General features: G+C 43.5%; 1 protein-coding gene across 3 annotated transcripts in view; it reads right to left on the reverse strand.

Annotated features, from left to right (window-relative positions):
- gpr143 (G protein-coupled receptor 143) overlaps positions 1-21,179 on the reverse strand; it is a 100,866-nt gene extending 79,687 nt beyond the window's left edge. Inside the window, exon 1 of one of the 3 annotated variants that reach the window (XM_078545249.1) lies at positions 20,483-21,177. In XM_078545249.1, coding sequence (XP_078401375.1) covers positions 20,483-20,741 — 259 coding nt within the window. In that variant the 5' untranslated portion in view covers positions 20,742-21,177. Of the gene's footprint in view, positions 1-20,482 lie in introns of all 3 variants that reach the window. The other 2 variants (XM_078545247.1, XM_078545250.1) reach the window with 2 other exon arrangements.
- Positions 21,180-21,645: the final 466 nt, after the last annotated feature.

The following is a 21,645-nucleotide window of genomic DNA, read 5'->3' on the forward strand; positions in this document are numbered from 1 at the left end:
GCTGCTCCCAGTCCACTTGGGCCAAATCGTATCTCATCTTAGTAAAATTAGGCTTTCTCCAGTTTAGAACTTTTATTGCTGGCCCAACCTTATCTTTTTCCATAACTATCCTAAATCTAACTGAGTTATGGTCACTATCTCCAAAACGCCCCCCTACTGATGCGCCTTCCAAATCTCCAAATCTTAGGTCCAAACCACCCCCTCCCTTGTTGGGCTTTCTACGCACTGGCTAAAAAAGTTCGCCTGGAAGCAACTTAAGAATTTTGCTCCCTCCCTACTTTGCACATTAAAACTATCCCACTTAATATTTGGGTAGTTAAAATCCCCGTGTATTACTGCCTTATTATTCTTACACTTTTCTGAAATTTGATAACATATTTGATCCTCTCTCTCTCTGACTGTTTGGGGGCCTATAGTACACACCCAACAGAGTGTTTGCACCATTTGTGTTTTTTTACTTCCACCCATATGGCCTCATTTGATGATCCTTCCAAGATATCATCCCTCCTCACTGCTATAATTGATTCCTTGATCAATATTGTGAACCCTTCTCCTCTTCTATCCCCCCCTCTATCCCGCTTGAATACCCTATAACCAGGAATGTTAAGCTGCCAATCCTGCCCTTCTTTGAGCCAAGTCTCAGTCTTAATTATGATATCATACTCACACGTGCTGATCTGCGCCCTCAGCTCGTCTGTCTTATTCCTCAGGCTCCTTGCATTGAATTATACTCCATTTAGCCTTGCTAACCTCACTTCTTTCTTATCTAGCCTATGTTTCCTCTGCCTTCTAGACTCATTTACTAGCGTTTTAACTTCTAGTTCCATCTCTGCTTCTCTCCCTTCTGAACTACTTCTCAGGATCCCATTCCCCTGCCAATTTAGTTTAAATCCACCCCCAACAGCATTAGCAAACCTCCCCGCGAGGATGTCGGTCCCGTTCCTGTTCAGATGTAACTCGTCCAACTTGTACAGGTCCCACCTCTCCCAGAAATGGTCCCAATGCCCCAGGAATCTAAAGCTCTCCCTCCTGCACCATTTCTCCAGCCAAACATTCATCTGCTCTATCCCTCTGTTTCTATACTCACTACTGCATGGCACCAGGAGTAATCCGGAGATTACTACCTTTGAAGTCCTTCTTTCTGTTTCAATTTCCTACCTAACTCCCTAAAGTCTGCTTGCAGGACCTCATTTCTCTTTCTTCCTATGTTATTGGTCCCAACATGGACCACGACCTCTGGCTGTTCACCCTCCCCCTTCAGAATGTCCTGCAGCCGTTCTGTGACATCCTTAACCCTGGCACCCGGGAGGCAACATACATCCTGGAGTCATGTCTACGGCCACAGAAGCACCTGTCTACTAGCCTCACTAATGAATCCCCTACCTCTATTACCCTTCCACGCTTCTTCCTCCACCCCCCCACCCACCCCATGCAGCTGGACCACCCACAGTGCCATGGCTTTGGCTCTGGTTGGCCTCCACAGAGGAACAGTCACTCTCACATTTTTCCAAGTTGGAAAAATCGTTTGCGAGTGAGATGCACTTGGGGGATTCCCTCACTACCTGTCTGGTGGTCACCCATTCCCTCTCTGTTTGCACTTCCTTAAGCTGTGGGGTGACCACGTCCTGAAACGTGCTATCCATGAACCTCTCTGCCTCATGAATGCACTGTAGTGCCCCCAGCTGCCGCTCAAGCTCCAAAACCCGGAGCTCGAGTTGCTCCAGTCGGAGGCACCTCCTGCACACATGGGCACCCAGACCGCCAGGAGGGTCTAGGATTTCCCACATTGCTCAGGATGTGCAAATCACAGGACTGAGCTCCCAGACATATCTTAACTAAATAGAATATGGGCCCTTGCTTTTATTTTACCCTTACTCCTACTTGAGTATAGACTAGGTTCTTGACCCTCTAGATAGACTAGATCCTCTAGGTGCTGCTGACTGCCTATCCATCCCAGGGTCTTCCTCTCACACTCTCCTCTAGGTGTTGCTGGCTGCCTGATCCAGGGTCTCCTCTTTCACTCTCTTCCTTTTTTTCCAACCAGACGCTGTCATACTTCCCACATGCCAAGGACCAGAAGACAGGCACAACACTAACAAACTCTACTTCCAATTTGCACACCTGTTAGTTGTATTCAGGAGATCATGTGTTAATCTAGCCCTGCCTAGCTCCCATGCCTGGAGCAGAGTCTCACATAATTACTCCTATACAGCTTCACCCTGAAAATGGATCTTAATTTTGAACACAGAACATCACTCCTTGCTGCAGTTTATTCCATTTCTCACATAACTGTCTTTGTTACCCAAGAGATGCTACCAATCCATGATGTAACAATACTGTACAACATGGACTGGAATTACTGTCCTGGATATATTATGCATGTCTGATCCTCAAAGCTTAAGTAGGTTCTGTAGCATAGTCCTTATATCACTGAACTAGTAATCCAGATACACCAGTACAAATCCCACCGTGCAGCCAGAAAATTTAAATTCAGGTAATTAAATAAATATGGAATAAAAAGCTAGCATCAGTAATGGAGACCATGAAACTGCTGGATATGATGAGAAGGAAAAGAGTGGCTTTTAGCAGGTACAAGGGAAGCAAATCAGCGGAGGCATTAGTGGAGTACAGAAAGTGCAGGGTGGAGCTTAAGAAAGCAATTAGGAGAGCAAAGAGGGGATATGAGAAAGCTCTGGCTGGTAATAATAGGGAAAATCCCAAGATATTCTATATGTATATCAATGGGAAGAGGATAAACAGGGAAAGAGTCGGGCCCATTAGGGATCGAGGGGGAAATCTATGGGTGGAGCCAGAGGACACCAGTAGAGTGTTGAATGAATACTTCACATCCATCTTCACCCAAGAGAATGAGGATGAAGGTATGGAACTCGGGGAGACAGACTGCAAGGTTCTTGAGCAAATTGATATAGGGAGTGACAAGGTATTGGAGGTGTTGGCAGGCTTAAAAGTGGACAAATCTCTAGGTCCAGATGATTTGTGTCCCAGACTGCTGAGGGAGACAAGGGAGATCGCAGGGGCTCTGACCCAAATTTTTAATTCCTCTCTGGCCACAGGGGAGGTGCCAGAGGACTGGAGAACAGCTAATGTGGTTCCACTATTTAAGAAGGGTTGTAGAGATAAGCCAGGGAACTACGAACCAGTGAGTCTCACGTCAGTGGTAGGGAAACTATTGGAGAAAATTCTGAAGGAGAGAATCTATCTCCACTTGGAGAGGCAAGGTTTGATCAGGGATAGTCAATATGGCTTTGTCAAGGGGAGGTCATGCCTAACAAATTTGATTGAATTTTTTGAGGAGCTGACCAGGTGTGTAGATGAAGGTAGTGCAGTTGATGTAGCTTATATGGATTTCAGCAAAGCCTTTGACAAGGTCCCACATGGGAGACTTATAAAGAAGGCAAATGCACATGGGATACAGGGTAATTTGATAAGGTGGATTCAAAATTAGCTTAGTTGTAGGAGGCAGAGGGTGATGACAGAAGGATGCTTTAGTGACTGGAAGCCAGTGTCCAGTGGCGTACCACAGGGATCTCTGCTCGGTCCCCTATTAGTTGTTATTTATATAAACGACATAGATGACTACGTGGGGGGTAGGATTAGTAAATTTGTGGATGACACAAAGATTGGCTGGGTGGTTAACAGTGAGGTTGAGTGTCTTGGGCTACAGGAATTTATAGACGGGATGGTCAAATGGGCAGATAAGTGGCAGATGGAATTTAACCCTGAAAAGTGTGAGGTGATACACTTTGGAAGGAGTAATTTGACGAGGAAGTATTCAATGAACGGCATGACACTAGGAAGTTTTGAGGAACAAAGGGACCTTGGCGTGTGTGTCCATAGATCTCTGAAGGTGGAGGGGCATGTTAGTGGGGTGGTGAAAAAGGCATATGGGACACTTGCCTTTATCAATCGAGGCATAGATTACAAAAGTAGGGAGGTCGTGTTGGAGTTGTATAAAACCTTGGTTAGGCCACAGCTGGAGGACTGTGTGCAGTTCTGGTCACCACGCAATAGGAGGGATGTGATTGCACTGGAGGGGGTGCAGAGGAAATTCACCAGAATGGTTGCCTGGGATGAAACATTTAAGTTATGAAGAGAGGTTGGATAGACTTGGGTTGTTTTCGATGGAGCAGAGAAGACTGAGGGGCAACCTGATCGAGGTGTACAAGATTATGAAGGGCATGGACAGGGTGGATAGGGGGCAGCTGTTCCCCTTAGTTAAAGGGTCAGTCACAAGGGGGCATAAGTTCAAAGTGAAGGACAGGAGGTTTAAGGGGGATGTGAGGAAAAACATTTTTACCCAGAGGGTGGTGACAGTCTGGAATGCACTGCTTGGGAGAGTGGTGGAGGCGGGTTGCCTCGCATCCTTTAAAAAGTACCTGGATGAGCACCTGGCACGTCATAACATTCAAGAGTATGGGCCAAGTGCTGGTAAATAGGATTAGGTAAGTAGGTCAGGTGTTTCTCACGTATTGGTGCAGACTTGATGGGCCAAAGGGCCTCTTCTGCACTGTGTGATTCTGTGATTGTTGACAGGGTGGCATTATGTAATTCTGTCATTTGTGTAGTGGCAATGCTGGCCATCAGGAACAACCAACATGATTGTCTTATGAAGCAGTCAGATTGGTGTAAAAACCTCACCTGATTCACCAATTTCTGTTCAGGAAGGAAATCTGGCATATTTACCCGATCTGTCCCACAGTCGACTCCAAACCAAGTTGACGCTCAACTACTACCTGAAATGGCCCAGCAAGCCTCTCAGTTGTGCTCAAGAAGCTGATTAGAGATGGTCAATAAATGCTGGCCTTGCCCATATCCCCCCTAAAAAAGTTATCCACTCTAATTAGGGACGAATCAATTTGAATCCATTCTACAGTCAGGGCTTTAAGCTATCTATTAATGAGCATTCAGTTAGTAGAATGATGCTGCTTTAATACAGCCTCGGCTTTAGTTTGGGTGCTAGGATGGGTGTCCATTAACTGCCTCTCTCCACTTACACAACCAAAACAAGTGGTGGACTTTTACAGCCCCTCCCGCCAGTAGGATTTTCCAGTCCTGCTGAAGTCAAAGGACTTTGGAATGGCTCGCTGCATTTTCCAGCCCCACCCCCACCAAAAAGTGGCCAAAAAATTCCACCCTAGATTCCTTATATATCTCAACCTTGTGGACCCAGTTTTGTTTTGTCAATCTGAGTGTAAATACTGACAGTCCATCAGAAAACATTGATTTCTTGGTATCCAAAGTAAAATAGCAGGAGTATAAATAGGACTATGCAATAAATAACCACTCAAGTCAGATGATGTCCCAGTAGATTAATTTTACTACAATGGTTCAAATGCTTCAAATCTTACTTTAGTTGTCCTGATACTTTAGCCTCATTCAGGCAAGTAGCCTGACTGGCATCAAACACTTTATTCTTCTTTGACAAGGTATCACACAATAGAAGGAAAGCACTTGCATTTCTATAACACCTTCCATGATCTCAGAATACCCTAAAGTTTGCTTGAAGGTTCACAAACCTGTACCACAGGCTACTGCAAAAGCAAATAGAGATCAGCATGTTTCATCAGGATGATCAAATACAAAACTAAAAAAAAATTGTGCTATCCTTGTGTAAACCTTGGCAAGGTCTCATTTAGAAAACCCTGGCTTGAATTTTACCGTTGGCGTGCGCAAGCGATCGGTGGGCCTGGGAGTGGCTGGGAAACGGACCACCGACCGCGATCAGCCCCTAACTGCCAATTAGCGGCAAGCCAGCGTGAAATGCGCAAGGAAAAGCTCAGCATTGACGGGGTGGGAGCGGGAAGAGGGCGGGCGATGACGTCACCATGGTCGACGGGTGAGCGCTTCAAGAGAGCTCCCTGAAGGCAGACAGCTGCCTTAGCGAACTGCAGGTCTGCAAATGATTAAATAAAGATTTTAAAAGCTGCAAAAAAATGCCCATGCATCACAATCAAGCACCGGAAAATATACCTCATAAAAATGCTGTCCACAGATATTTATATTTATTTTATTTCATAACGGAGATTTCATCCCACCCTTGGATGAGGTTTGATGAAAAATGTAAAGGCCGCCTGGCCAATTCGCCAAAAGGTTGGACGGGCCACGAAAAATCAGAGACAATTATGCCGTTAATGGGCTTAATTGCCCTCTTAATTGTTGGCTGGCGCACTTCTGACTTTTGCACACGCCTGCCGAGCGAAATATCACAGGAATGCGCGATGATGTCGGGACGCTCATCACACGATATTTCGCGTGATTTTATGCCTGATCGGGTCGGGTGCACACCTGCCTGCCCGCATGACATAAAATTCTGCCTTATGTATAATTTTGGACCCTATGACATGATAGACGATCTACAGCCCATGGAAATGGTTCAGAGAGGGTTCATTACATTTTCTAGTTGAAAAGTCCATGATAAGCTGAGAGAGGTGAAGCTTTAATTCCAGAAAAGTAGACCTTAAGGAAATTAGAATTATACAGCACAGGAGGCCATTTGACCCATCATGCTTGTGCCAACTCTTTGAAAGTGTTATCCAATTAGTCCCACTCCACTGCTCTTTCCGCATGGCACTGCAATTATTTTCAAGTGTATATCCAATTCCCTTTTGAAAGTTACTATGGATCTGCTTCGACCATCCATCCAGGCAGTGAACTCCGGCCTTTAACAACTTACGGCATGAAAATTAAATCAGGTCTTTAAAAGAAAAACGAAAGGGTTACATTTGGTTCAGGTGGATGGGCTATTTGAGTTGGATAGCTTGGGAAGACTGGGGGACTTGAATAGAATGGGTACATTCATTCCTCTAATTAAATCAGCAACGTAATCAAGTTTTAAAACAGTCAGCAAAGCTGTTAGTCTCAAGGTCTCCAGCATGGGCCATTAACCCAGAGACAATAGAAACTTCTGAGGAGACTGAATAGAGAGAGATAAGAGGTGCACAGGCACTATCAATGCTTGGATGTATACAAATCGTGAATATAACTGGAGAGGTTGGGGGGTAGTGCATGGAAGAAAATGTGATTGGACAAATTCCTTTTCATAGGGGCTTGGGTCAATCAGCGTAGGTTAAAGTTGAGACTGTGACGACAATGCAGTAAGTGCCTGGAACAGGAGTCACAGTCCTACCCAAGGATCAACAGATGAATGTGATTCTCAATTGTTTTTGTAAACTGCTGCTCAAATAATATAATGTATTAAGTCTTGTTTATTTTCATTTGACTTAAGTATCAACACAGCATCACCTTTTTGACCACTTGGAATGAGTTTAAAAGGTGTATTGTTAGACCTGCTGTCCCCAGTCCTCCCAACCTGAGTTTAAACTGCATAAAGAACCAGGTAAGGCCTCAGGAAGCATGTCTTTTCAAAGTGAGAGCTTAATCTACAGAACATGTTGCTGATTCATGCAGTGTGTGAATTGGAGGGATTGGAAGTAGCTGCAATGGGGAACCACTCAGTGCAGACGGAGGGGAGAAAGAAGGGAAAATATCTCAGGGACAATCACATGGCATGGTTTTGAGATTCGTAGCTGATAGGGATTTTGAAGAAGAAAGAAAGTTTCAATGAACGCACTGAAACATTAGCCTGTCCCTTATGCTGATTTTAAAAATTAAATGAAGAATGAAGACTAGCTGTTTTCTGCTTTCTCTATAGACTAGGAGCTCTGAGGCCAAAGGTTAGACAATGACAATTGTACAGCCCAGAACTGCAATCATCTATCTCAACACAGAGTGGGATCTAACCCTCAAGATCATTTGTTTACATGGTTTCTATAATCACAGAAACAGACCATTTCAGCACAACAGGCTCATGCCAGTGTTTATGCTCCACACAAGCCTCCCCCTTCTTCATTTAAGCCCATCAGAAGAACCTCTATTCCTTTCACACTTGTGTCTTTCCCTAGCTTCCCCTTAAATAAAACTATGCTATTCACCTCAAACACTCTCCATCGTAGCAAGTTCCATATTCTAACCACTCTCTGGGCAAAGTGATTTCTCTTCTGGATTTATCAGTCACTATCTTATGTTTATGGCCACTGCACTTGCAGGCAGGACCAAAGTTAAAGTTATAAAACATTGGTTAGGCCTCAACTAGAGAATCGCGTCCAATTCCGGCACTGCACTCTAGGAAGGACGTGAAGGCTTGAGAGAGGATACAAAAGATACTTATGAGGGTGGTCCCAGAGATGAGAGACTTCAGTTACATAGATAGATTGGAGATGCTGAGGTTATTCTCCTTAGAAAAGAGGAGGCTGAAAGGAGATTTGATCAAAGTGTTCCAAATCATGGAGGGTCCAGACAGAGATGATAGAGAGAAATTTTTCCTACTGGCGGAAGGGCCGAGAAGCAAAGGGCCTAGATTTAAGACAATTGCAAAAGATGACATGAGGTCAAAAGCTTTTTGAAAAAAAATGCAGCAAGTGGGAAGGATCTGGAATGCGCTGCCTGAGAGAGTGATGGAGGTAGATACAATCAGACTGAAAGAAAATTGGATAAGCACCTGAAAAGAAAAAAATTGCAGACAAAAAAAAAGGGCAGGGGACTGGGACTAGTTAAGTTGCTCTTGTAGAGAGCTGGCATGGACTCAACAGGCCAAATGGCCTCCTCCTGTGCTGGAACCATCCTACCATTTTATAAACTCTTGTTTGTGGCCAACACTTTACAAATAGAAAGCAGATGAGGGATTGGATACACATTTCAGGGCAGAGAGGGGAGAGATATTTTCCAGGTTTTTTTCACCCCTAAATTGGTATGGGGAGTTTTTTTATTTGCTAACCTCGCTCAGTAGATTGCATGACTGCTTGGTGAGGGATGGGAAAGGTGAGGTGCAGCTGCTGTAGCATGATAGCATAGGATGACTTTGATGGACCAGCTGGTCTTTTACTGTCTTTGTTATTCTCTTTTCATTCTATTCACTCGAACAAAAAGTAACTGATGATGTGAATGTAAAACAGTCTTTATTTACACTCATCCAAGAAGCTGTTTTCATTCCTGTAGTTTCCTTTTTTGGTCTGTATTTCTGACACAAGTGTGAAACCAAAGAATATGAAGAGCTAATCCCTGTGCATCAAGAAAGAATAGTTATAATTCCTATATTAAAAAAACATATATCTATATTATTGGCCAACATCTACTTTCTTCTTTTAACTCTTTGTAACTTAGCTAATCTTACCACCTTAAATGCATACAAAGGATTACACAGGATGTACAGCACAGATCAGACAATTCGGCCCAACCAGTTCATGCCAGTGTTTATGCTCCACTCAGGCCTCCTTTCAGGCTTCCTCATCATAACACTCTATTCCCTCCTCTCACATATGTTTGTCTAGCTTCCCCTCAAATGCAATAATATTCACTTCTACCACTCCCTGTGGTAGCAAGTTCCACATTCCCACCTCTCTTTAGATAATGCGGTTTCTTCTGAATTCCCCATTGGATTTCTTGGTGACCATCTTATATTGATACCCCCCAGTTATGTTCTTCCCCACAAGTGGAAACATTCTCTATCCACTCTATCAAAACTTTTCACCATTTTAAAGACCTCTATTAGGTCACCCTTCAGCCCTTTTTTTGCCCCCCTCCCCCCAAAAAGAGAGAAGAGACACAGCCTGTCAATCCTTTCCTGATATGTATACCCACACATTTCAGGTATCATCCCTGTAAACTTACTCAGCACCCTCTCTCCAATACCTCTATATCATTTTTATAATATGGCAACCAGATCTACATGCAGTACTGGAAGCGTGGCCTAACCAAGATTTGGCATAACATGTTTACTTTTCAATTCTATCCTCTAGAAATAAAGCTTAGTCCTTGGTTTGCTTTTTTATAATATAGCTTTGCTAACCTGTGGCACAACTTTTCATGATTGATGGTATATTTGTGCATGTTTTATTTAATAGCACAAGAGGTTTATATTAAAACTAAATAGTCATTGCCACATATAGCTTGTAGTTATTTTTCATATAGTAATATTGAATTACAAACCAAAATGCAGAGTAATCCATTGTGTTGTACAAATGGAAAAGGGTCTGCATTTTAATCTGCTCACCATTCAAGACCCTTTGATGGTAACTCCTCTAAATATCGCCACAGAGGAGTTATTTTGAAGTGGATTTCATTTAAAGACTTGACATTAAAAAATTAAGTTGAAAGCACTTGTAAACTTTGCTGTTTCACATGTTACTTAAATAAAGACTGTTTTACATTCACATCATCAATTGTGGTTTATACAATATTATACAAGTCCTCGAAAAGAAAGAACTTGCATTTACATGTTGTTGTTCATGATGTTAGGTTGTCCCAAAGCACTTTACAACTAATGGAGTGTATTATTGTAATATAGGAAATACAACGACCAATATGCACACAACAAGGTCTAATAAACAGCAATGTAGTAATGACCAGAAACTCTGTTTTAAGTGATATTGGTTGAGAGGTAAATATTGATCAGCCATGCTCCTATCCAAGCTGTTCCAATACAGCTACAACACTGGCATCTATCCAACAATGTGGAAAATTGCTCAAGTATGTCCTGTACACAAACAGCAGGACATATCCAATCTAACCAATTATCATCCTAACAGTCAATTCTCAATCATCAAAGTGATGCAGTTTGACATTAACAGTGCTCTCATGTGGCACTTACACAGAAATAATCTGCTCACTCATTTTGGATTCTGCCAGGGCCACTCAGCTCCTGACCTCATTACAGCTTTGGTCCAAACATAGACAAAAACAGCTGAATTCCAGTGATGAGGAGAGAGTGACTGCCCTCAGCATCAAGACAGAAATTGATAGAGTGGAGCATCAAAGAGACCGGACAAAATTGAAGTCAACATGAATCAGGGGAAAAACTTCTCCACTGGTTGGAGTCATATCTAGCACAAAGGAAGATGTTTGTAGTTGTTGGAGGTCAATTATCTCAGCCCCAGGACATCACTGCAGGACTTCCTCAGGATAGTGCCAAAGGTCCGACCATCTAAAATGTGCTTCATCAATGACTCTCCCTTCATCATAAGGTCAGAAGTGGGGAAGTTCAGATGATTGCACAGTGTTTAGTACCATTCTCAACTCCTCAGATACTGAAGCAACCTGTGTCCATACCCAACAAGACCTGGGGCAGGATTTTCCAGCCACGGGCGGGCGGGCCCAGGAGCGGCCGTGAAACGGTCCACCGCCCGCGATCAGGCCCTGACCCCGATTTGACTCTGACTGGCCAATTAATGGCCAGCCAGCCTGGAACATGCGCCGAGGAGCTCAGCACTGCTGGGGTAGGGGCAGGAGGAGTGCAAGCGCAGAAGTCTGCACTGAAAGTTTCCCAAGTGCACAGAGCTGCCTCGGGGGCTGAAGAATTGTGGACACAAAAATAAACATTTAAAAAATGTGAGAAACGTGTCCCCACATGTGACTCAGTCAGAAGAAGAGGGACATGATTAAGAGATTTTTTTTTAAGAATTGCTTTTGGAAACCTATTCCCGCCAATGGATGAGATTTCATAAAAAATCCAAAGGCCGCCTGAGCAATTTGCCCGCCCCCCCCAACTGAACGGTTGGACGGGCAGTGAAAAATACAAATTAATTACCTGCTTAAGGGCCTTAATAGGCCTCTAAATTGTCGACGGGCACACTGCTGACTCTTGCGCGCACCCGCCAACCGAAAGATCGTGAGTGCACGAGATGACGTTGGGATGCTTGCCTGATGTCATCGTGCATGATTTTATGCCTGATCAGGTTGGGCATGCGCTCACCTGCGAGACATAACATCCTGCCCCTGGACAATATTAAGGCTTGGGCAGTTAACTGGCAAATAACATTCATGCCACGCAAGTGCCAGACAACGGCTGGCTCCAGCAAGAGAGAATCACCTCCCCTTGACATTTAGCAGTGTTATCTTAAATGACTCCTCCGCTAATCAACATCCTGGGAAATACCATTGACCAGAAATTGAACTGGACCAGCTATAAAAATACTTTGGCTACAAGAGCAAGTCATAAACTGGGCATTAACAACACTCAGGCTCAGTGCCATCCAGGACAAAGCATCCTGCTTGATCAGCACCCCATCCACCACCTTAAATATTCACCCTGCACCTCCACCCATCCATCTCCACAGGTGCACGGTGGCAGCAGTGTGTACCATCTACAAAATGCACTGCAGCAACTTCAACAGCACCTTCCAAACCTGTGATCTTTACCACATAGAAGGACAAGGACAGCAGATGCTTTGGAACACCACCACCCACAAGTCACTCACTGCAGATATACCCAGGCTCTGTCCTGCTCTTTGGAACCACAGTATTTATATGGCTGATCCAGTTAAGTTTCTGGCCAATGGTGACCAAGGATGTTAATGGTAGGGAAATTTGATGATGCAATGCTGTTTAATGACATGGGGAGATGGTTAGGCTCTCTTGTTGGAGGCAGCCATTGCCTGGCAAATGGGTGGTGTGAATGTTGCTTGCCACTAATTCAGCCCAAATCTAAATGTTGTCCTGGTCTTGCTGCATGTGGGCAAGGACTGCTTCATTATCTGAAGAATTGCAAATGAAACTGAACACTGCACACATCAGCAATCCACTGTGGTCTTATGATGGAGGATAGGTCATTGATAAAGCACTTGAATATGTTTGGACCTAGAAGAATATCCTGAGGAACTCCTGTAGCGATGTCCTGGGGCGGAGATGGTAGGTGTCCATAAGCCACAATCACCAACATCACCATCATCACTTCCCGTGGTTTCTCAGATTCCTCAATTTTCAATTCATTTCCAAATCGTGCTGCATTAGGGTCAGTTTTCTGATGCATCTATTAGGATCTGGACTAAGACTGTCCAAAACTCACTTTAAGAAGATTCTTCAGAACCTGCAAACAGAGACTTTCATCCCAGTGGTCTGAACTTTTTGTTTGAATAACTGTCTTAGCAGCTACGAAGGAAGGGGGTAAGGAAAGAGTTGGGATCATTTTACACACATGGGGCAGAATTTCTCTCTCGTCGGAAAGGCGGGCACCCAACCCAAGACGAGAGTAAAATAGTGCGCGATGACGTACAGCGTGCGTCCCAACGTCATCGCGCGCAATCTCGGGATATTTTGCTCAGCGGGCATGCAAGAGGCGACAGCACACCCAACAATTTAAGGCCCTTAATCAATTAATTAAATCGTATTTTTCGCTGCCCGCCCAACCATTCGGTTGGCAGGTGGGCGAAAAGGCCAAGCAGCCTTTGGATTTATTATGAAACCTCATCCACAGGTGGGATGAGGTTTCCAACAGGAATTAAGAATAAAATATAAATATTTAAATCTCATAACATGTCGCTGTTCATGTGACAGAGTTACATGTGAGAACATGTTCATTTGATTTTTAACATTTTTTTTTAGGCTATTCTAAATATTCAACTCCTGAGGCAGCTCTGTGCGTCAGGGAGCTTCCAGTGAATGCACCCACGCGCAAACTTCCATGCTCGCCCTCCTCCTACCCCCATTCTGGCAGCGCTCAGTGTTGCAGCGCATGATTCATGCTGGCTAACCATTAATTGGCCAGCCAGCCTGAAATCGCGGTGGGGGCCTGATCGCGGGCGGCGGTCGGTTTCGCAATGGCTCCCAGGCCGGCTCACCGTGCCCACCTGACGAAAGAAAAATTCTGCCCATGAAAGTTCAACTGTTGGACAATTCAGAATTCACAGAAGGAGACCATTTGGCCCATCATGTCTGCACTGGCTCTCCAAATGAGCATTATGACCTAGTGCCATTGCCCTACCTTTCCCCCCGTACCCCTGCACATTATTTGAATAGAAACAATCATCTAATGTCCTCATGAATGCCTCAATTGAACCTGCCTCTAATCACACTCTCATGCAGTGCATTCCAGACCCAAGCCACTCAGTGTGCGAAAAAGTTTTTTCTCACGTCACATATGCTTCTTTTGCAAATCACTTTAAATCTGTGCCATCTCATTCTTGATGCTTTTACGAGCAGGTACAGCTTCTTCTTATTTACTCTGTCCAGCCCCATCATGATTTTGAACATCTCTATCAAATCTCCTCTTAGCCTTCTTCTCTCCAAGGAGAACAGTCACAACCTCTCCAATCAATCTTCATAACTGAAGTTTCTCATCCCTGGAACAATTCTTGTAAACCTCTTCTGCACTCTCTCTAATGTGTTCATATCCTTCCTATAATGTGGCGCCCAGAACAGTACACAATAATCCAGCTGAGGTCTAACAAGTGTCTTATATAAATTCAGCAGAACCCCCTTGTTCTTGTATTCTGTGACCCTATTAATAAAGTCCAGGGTACTATACATTTTATTAACTGCTCTCCACACATGTCCTGCCAGCTTCAATGATCTATGCACATATACGCCCAGGTCTTTCTGCTCCTGCACACCCTTCAAAATTTCACATCTCATTTTATATTGTCTCTCCATGTTCTTCCTGCCAAAATGCATCACCTCACACTTCTCCATATTGAAATTTATCTGCCACCTATCTGCCCACTCCACCAACTTGTCCATGTCCTTTTGAAGTTCTACACTGTCCTCCTCACAGTTTACATCTTCGTATCTTCCGCAAGCTTTGAAATGGTCCCCTGCACACCAAGATCTAGATCATTCATATATATCAGGAAAAGCAAGGGTGTCAATACTGATCCCTGGGGAACTCATTACAAACCTTCCTCCAGTCTGAAAATATCCATTGACCATTACTCTCTGCTTCCTATTTTTCAGACAATTTTGTATCCATGTTGCTACTGTTCCTTTTATTCCATGAGCAATAACTTTTCTCACGAGTCTGTTGTGTGGCACTGTATCAAATGCCTTTTGAAAGTCCATGTACACCACATCAACAGCATTAGCCTCATTGATCTTTTCTGTTACCTCTTCAAAATACTCCAACCAGTTAGCTAAACTTGATTTCTCCTTTAGAAATCTTGCTGGCTCTTCCTTATCAACCCATAGTTTTCCATGTGACGACTAATTTTATCCTGAATAATTGTTTCTAGAATCTTGCCCACCACTGTAGTTAAACTGACTGGTCTGTAATTGCTGGACTTATCCTTACAATCATTTTTGAACATGGGCATAATGTTTGCAATTCTCCAGTCCTCTGGCACCACCGCAGAGTCTAGGGAAGACTGAGAAATTACGGCCAGTGCCCCTGCAATTTCTACTCTCATTTCCTTGGGAGCAACCCGGTGCCTTGTCAACTTTAAGTACTGACAGTCTATTCAACACTTCCTCCTTATCAATTTTGAACCCTTCTAGTGACAGAGTTTCCTCAGTTGTCACCATGGTGAGGGTAGCATCTATCTCCTTGGTGAAGGCTGATGCAAAGTATTCATTTAATACCTCAGCCATGGCCCCTTCATCCATGTGTAAATTCCTTTTTAGGTTCCTAATCGGCCCTACTCCTCCTTTTACTATTTGTATGCCTATTGAAGACTTTAGGATTCCCCTTTATGTTGGCTACCAGTCTTTTCTCATAATCCCTCTTCGCTTGTCGAATGTGTTTTTTCACCTCCCCTCTGAACTTACTGTATTCCTCTTAGTTCTCAATTGTATTTTCTACCTGACGCCTGTCAAAAGCACAATTTTTTTCCTATCTCCTTTTTCATCCAAGGAGCTCTGGATTTCTTTGCCCTACCTTTCCTTTTTGATGGAGTATACCTCAATTGTGCCCAAACCAATTCTTTTTTGAAGGTAGCCCATTGTTCACTACAGTTTTTCCTGCCAATCTTTTGTTCCAGCCTATCTGGTCCAGCTCTGCTCTTGCCCCATTGAAGTCAGCTCTCATCCAGTTAATCATTCTTGCTCTGGATTGCCTATTGCCCTTTTCTATCATCATCCTAAAACATACAATACAATGATCACTGTCTCGTAAATGTTCCCCATTGACACTTGATCCACCTCATTTCCAAGAATCAGGTCCAACAGTGTGTCTTTTCTTGTTAGATTGGACACATACTGCTGTAGAACATTTCCCTGAACACCATCTAGGAACGTTTGACCCTCTCCACCCATAGTTTCAAAATAATTGTCAAGGGGAAATGAGGAGAAATTTCTTCCCAAATTGGGTTCTACTTCTTACGCAGTCCATCGGAATCGAGGATGACTTGCTTCCACTCTGGTTCAATGGGTTCCAAGATGGCTGATAAGTCCAACACATGATCCATAGACTGTGGTCGGACAGATGAGGTGTTGAGGTTTGTGACATCTCAACTTCGCAAGTTTCTGAAAGTCTCTCTATGTGTTTGGTGCCTTCCCGAATAAACCTTTGGTTGGTCACAAGCTGGGGTCTCCCATGAGTCGGTGGGTATTTTTGACCTTTTTAGGGATACTTTGAGGTCATCCCTAAAGCGTTTCAGCTGTCCTCCTGGGAGACTCCTGCCGCAACCGAGTTCTAAGTAGAGCAGTTGCTTTGGGAGTCTGGTGTCAGGCATATCAAAAACATGTCCCACCCAGCAGAGCTGATTTTGAGTGATTAGTGCCTCAATGTTGGGCATGTTGGTTTGGGAGAAGGCGCTTCTGTTGGATCATTTTTCTTACCACTGGAGTCAGAGGATTTGCGAAGGCACCGCTGATGGTACTTCTCCAGTGCTTTGAGGTGCTTGCTGTAGGTTGTCCAAGTCTCCAAAGAACAAAGGAGTGCGGGGATCATTGCTACCCAGTAAATCAGGTTTGAAATCCCAGTCCTCAAATACCCTTTTCCTCAGCCGGCCAAAGACAATGATGAATCTCATCATCTGTGTCTCTCTTCATCAAGTGAAGTCTGCCAAGATAAGGAAAATAGCTCACATTTTCCAAAATCTCAACATTGATCTTAACTGATGGGGTTGGGAGAGGTATTGTGCTGTGGAGGCTTGTTAGAAGAGGACCTTAGTTTTCCAGCTGTTTAGCGAAAGGACCATTTACTCATGTGTTTTGGAGGAGTTGACAATGACCTGGAGCTCAGTTTCTGACTGAGCACGCACATAAAAGTCATACGAACATACAAATTAGGAGGAGTAGGCCATTTGTCCCTTCAAGCCTATTCCACCATTCAATAAGGTCATGGCTGACCTGATTGTAAACTCAATTCCACATTCCCGCCACCCCCAATAAACTTTCACCCCCTTGCTTATCAAGAATCTATCTACTTCTGCCTTAAAAATATTCAATGACTCTGCTTTTACTGCCTTTTGAGGAACAGAGTTCCAAAGACTCACGATTCCAGTCATCTGCATACTGGAGCTCAATGACTGAGGTTATTTTGGTTTTGGATTGATGGATTGATTGTAGGTTGAACCATTTCCCATCTGTTGCATAGATTATCTCCATACCTGTGGGTAATTTGCTGGAGGTGAGGTGCAGTATTGCAGTGAGGAAAATGGAAAAGATGGTTAGTGCAATTACACAGCCTTGTTTGACCCCAGTCGTCACTGAAAATAGGGTCTGTGGTGTTCCATTGGTGAAGATCACAGCTTGCATGTCATCATGGAGTAGGCAGAGATGGTGACAAATTTTGGAGGGCAGTCAAGTTTGAAGAGGGTACTCTACAAGCCTCCACGATTGACATAATCAAAGGCAGGGACAGATAGATTCTTGGTAAACAATGGGGTGAAAGGTTATGAGGGGTAGGTGGGGATGTGGAATTGAGTTGCAATCAGATCAGCCGCGATCTTGTCGAATGGCGGAGCAGGCTCAAGGGGCCTAGTGGCCTACTCCTGCTTCTAATTCACATTCGGATGCTTTTTGAAAATTACAATTCACTACCTCCACTGGTTCCCCCTTATCCATCTTACTAGTTGCACACTCAAGAAACACGAACGGATGATTTGTTAAACAAACTGTTTTATAAATACATGTTGGCTGTACTTAATCATATTATAATTTTCTAAGTGCCCTGTTACCATGTCCCCAATAATAGATTCTAGCATTTTGCCCACTATTGATGTTAGACAAACTGGCTTATAGTTCTGTTTTCTGTCTTTCTTCTTTCTTAAATAGTTGGGTTATGTTTGCTATCTTCCAATCCTTGGGAGCTTCTCAAGAATCTAAGGAGTTCTGGAAGATCAAAGCTAATTCATCCTCTCTCATTGTCTTTAAGCTACCATTAAAATTCCTAGGATATAGGTGGTCAAGTTCAGGGGATTTGTCGCTACTTAGTCCCATTAATTTCTCCAGTACTATTCCTTTATTTACACATATTAGTGGGGTCGAGGGTTCGGGAGGGGGGCGGTGGGGGGGGAAAAGATGTAATAAATTAACGAGCGAGGACAAGGCAAGAAAGCAATGTAGCTATAAGGGAACTGATAATCTGAAATGTGGCAGGAAGGGGCAGAGCATATAAACTTAAGTGTGCCAGCAGATAAGGCCAGGGATTGTGAAAATAATAAAATAAACATAACTAAAGGCACTCAATCTGAATGCACAATGCATTCGCAACAAGCTTGTGGCACTAATGCAGGTATGATCAAATTGCTGTTACAGAGATGTGGCTGCAGGGTGACCAAGGCTGGGAACTGAATGTTCGAGGGTATTTGACATTTAGGAAGGATAGACAAAAAGGAAAAGAAGGCGGTGTTGAACTGTTAATAAAGGATGGGATCAGTACATTAGTAAGAGAGGACCTTAGATCGGAAGGTAAAGATGTAGAATCAGTCTGGGTGGAGCTAAGAAACAGCAAGGGGCAGCAAACATTGATAGAAGTTGTTTGTAAGCCACCAAACAGTAAACCTAAACACCTAACAGCATTTAAAGAATTAATACATGGTTTACAACAAATTTACATTCCCTTGAGGCACAAAAACACAACAGGAAAGGTGATCCAATCGTGGCTAACAAGAGAAGTTAAAGATTGTATTTGATCAAAGAAGAGGCTTATAAAAACTTGCTAAAAAAAGAAAATTAGTAAGCCTGAGGATTGGGAGCATTTTAGAATTCAGCAAAGGAGGACCTAGAAACTGAAAAAGAAAGTAAGTTGAGTTTGAAAGCAAACTGTAAAAGCTTATTTAGGTATGTAGAAAGGATAAGATTAGCAAATAAAAATGTGGGCCCACCACAGGCATAGACAGGAGAATTTATAATGGGGAATAAAGAAATTGCAGAGAAATTAAACAAATACTTTGTCTTAAAAACAAAAAGCTAAAAGCTACTGCAGATGCTGGAAATCCAAAACAAAAACAGAATTACCTGGAAAAACTCAGCAGGTCTGGTAGCATCGGTGGAGAAGAAATAGTTGATGTTTCGAGTCCTCATGACCCTTCGGCAGAACTTTGTCTGTCTTCACAGAGGAAGACACAAAAAACCTCCCAGGAATACTAGAGAACCAAGGGACTAGCAAGAAGGATGAACTGAAGGAAGTTAGTATTAGTGAAAAAAGTAGTACTGAAGAAATTAATGGGACTAAAAGTTGATAAATCCCCTGGACCTGATGATCTACATCACAGTGTGTTGAAACAGGTGGCTTTGTAGACAGGAGGAACATATGCACACTTTTCACCTTTTTCAACTAAACAAAAGCTTAGTGAAGAGTCATCACCAAGGGGCAATGCCTTGACCAGTGTCAGCCTGCCCGGTTTGAATTTGAATAAAGCTGGGCAGTTAAACTGTTTCATGCTGCATTCTCTATGGCAATGCCTCCACTAGTGTCCACTTGTCAACCAATCAGCACTCTCTTATGCAGTATAAACTGTTGTTCCCCCAGAACAGTTGGTAATTTCTTGTGAGCTATCCCGATGAGTGCAAGGCAAAAAGCTTTGATAGCATGTCTCTTTTTTCAGCAATACTCAAGTTCTGTGCTACCAAACAACTATTAATATTCATATTTAACTATTCTGATTAATCCATCTGAGCCAGAAGGAGAACGAATTCTCACCAATGGCTCACTTCCAGCATCAGCATTTCCTCCCAACACCAGTCACCCGCACCCAGCACTAACTTTATTCCAGAGGCTGTTCCATTGGGTCCCTGGTGACCTTGGGCTCCCATCCAAGTTTCTGTTCCCGCCTGCCAGTTTTGAGCAGGAGACAGCCCTGTCAACTGTTAATGAGACCCGGGAGTTCAAATGGCAGGGTTTTACATTCAACGCTCAGGTGGGATGGGGAATGTTGCATGATGGATAATTGGGGGGGGGGGGGGAGGGAATTCCCTCCCACCCTGTATTCTGCCCATCCCGCTTCCAAATTAAAAAATCAATCCCATCTTGTCTGCATTCGCCACAGATGCCACTTGACCTGCTGAGTGTTGGGAGCATTTTCTGTGTTATTTTTTTGTTTCAGATTTCCAGCAGCTGCAGCATTTTGCTTTTATTTTTTGCAACCCAGCCCCCAATTGTTAAAAGGCATCTTGCATAATTCACAGCCTAAACATCATTAATAAACAGCAATACATTCTTGCAGTTCCGGATCGCTGTGGGCATAACTCAATAACACAAAATGTAATATTTCACTCAACTTAGAAAACAATTAAAAAGTGCTGCGTCACCTACCTATGCAGCCTAGAATGTCACAGATACTGATAATCAGCAGGATCCTGGAGGATGCTGAAGGTTTCTGCTGCGGATACTGGCTGAATCTGCGGTAGCCAAGTCCTCTTTTTGGTAAGACCTGGGCGAGGGTGCCAATCAGACTCAGACTGGCGCTGGCGATACAGATGGCGTTAAAGAAGACAGGCTGGAAGCCCAGCACAAAATCAGTAGCTGCATCCCTCGTGGGACAACAGAAGGTTTCTAAGCGGGGGGAAGCCATGGCTGAAGACTAGTTCCAAGCAAGAGAGAGAGAGAGAGAGGTCTTGAACCGCTTCGATCCTGGGATCACGGGATGAGGATCATGTGCGTTCACTCAAATCCCATCACTGCCTCCAGTCGCCCTGAATACCTTCCCTTCTAATTCATGGAAGGAAAGACTCTTTTTAACAAACCGCAGTCCTGGCACACCCTTATGTAGTGGGCCGGAGGAAAGCACTATTAGTTACTTTATTCATCATGTGCGGTTCCTTCCCGATAAAGGCGAGTTGTCCAGTTCCAGATCAGTGGGCAAGAAATCAGGGATCGCAATGGTCTGGACACATGGTCATGGACCAGGATATCAGTGGGTGTTAATCACGGTTTAGTATTCCAGTTAGTTTTATATAATCATTTAAATGAACGAGAAGGTAAACAAAAGTGAAACAGCCGAAAGCAGAAATCTTTAGAAGTTTACCAGGGGAGTAACGTGCTTGACTCAGGTCATGTACACCGCTGTTCTGTACTATGAAAACTCAAAACTTTTCATTCAATGTGAAGGATCCCTGTCCCTGTTATTGTCTCAGCAATCTTTTTTTAAAATCTCTATTTCTGGAGTTGGTGAATAATCTGAACGTGAATGGACAAAGGAAATCATTTCCTTTTTACAAGAAAATACGGGCAGTGCCCACAAGAGAGGTAGTGGGGAATTTTGAAAGCTGGAATGTTCCAGAAATATGAAGAGACAGACAATATGAGTCTTTTATGCACAGATACCAAGCTAAAGGTTAATAAAAGTCTTGTGCCTAATCACATGTTTTTCAGTTAATATGTTACTACAATCTACCAATTAAGATCATGAAAACTGTAAAAGGGGGATGCTTTTTAAGTATGTGACCCAAGGAGTAAAATGATCCTCTGAACTTTGT

Source organism: Cetorhinus maximus, chromosome 7, assembly GCF_964194155.1.
Source record: "Cetorhinus maximus chromosome 7, sCetMax3.hap1.1, whole genome shotgun sequence".
NCBI lineage: Eukaryota > Metazoa > Chordata > Chondrichthyes > Lamniformes > Cetorhinidae > Cetorhinus > Cetorhinus maximus.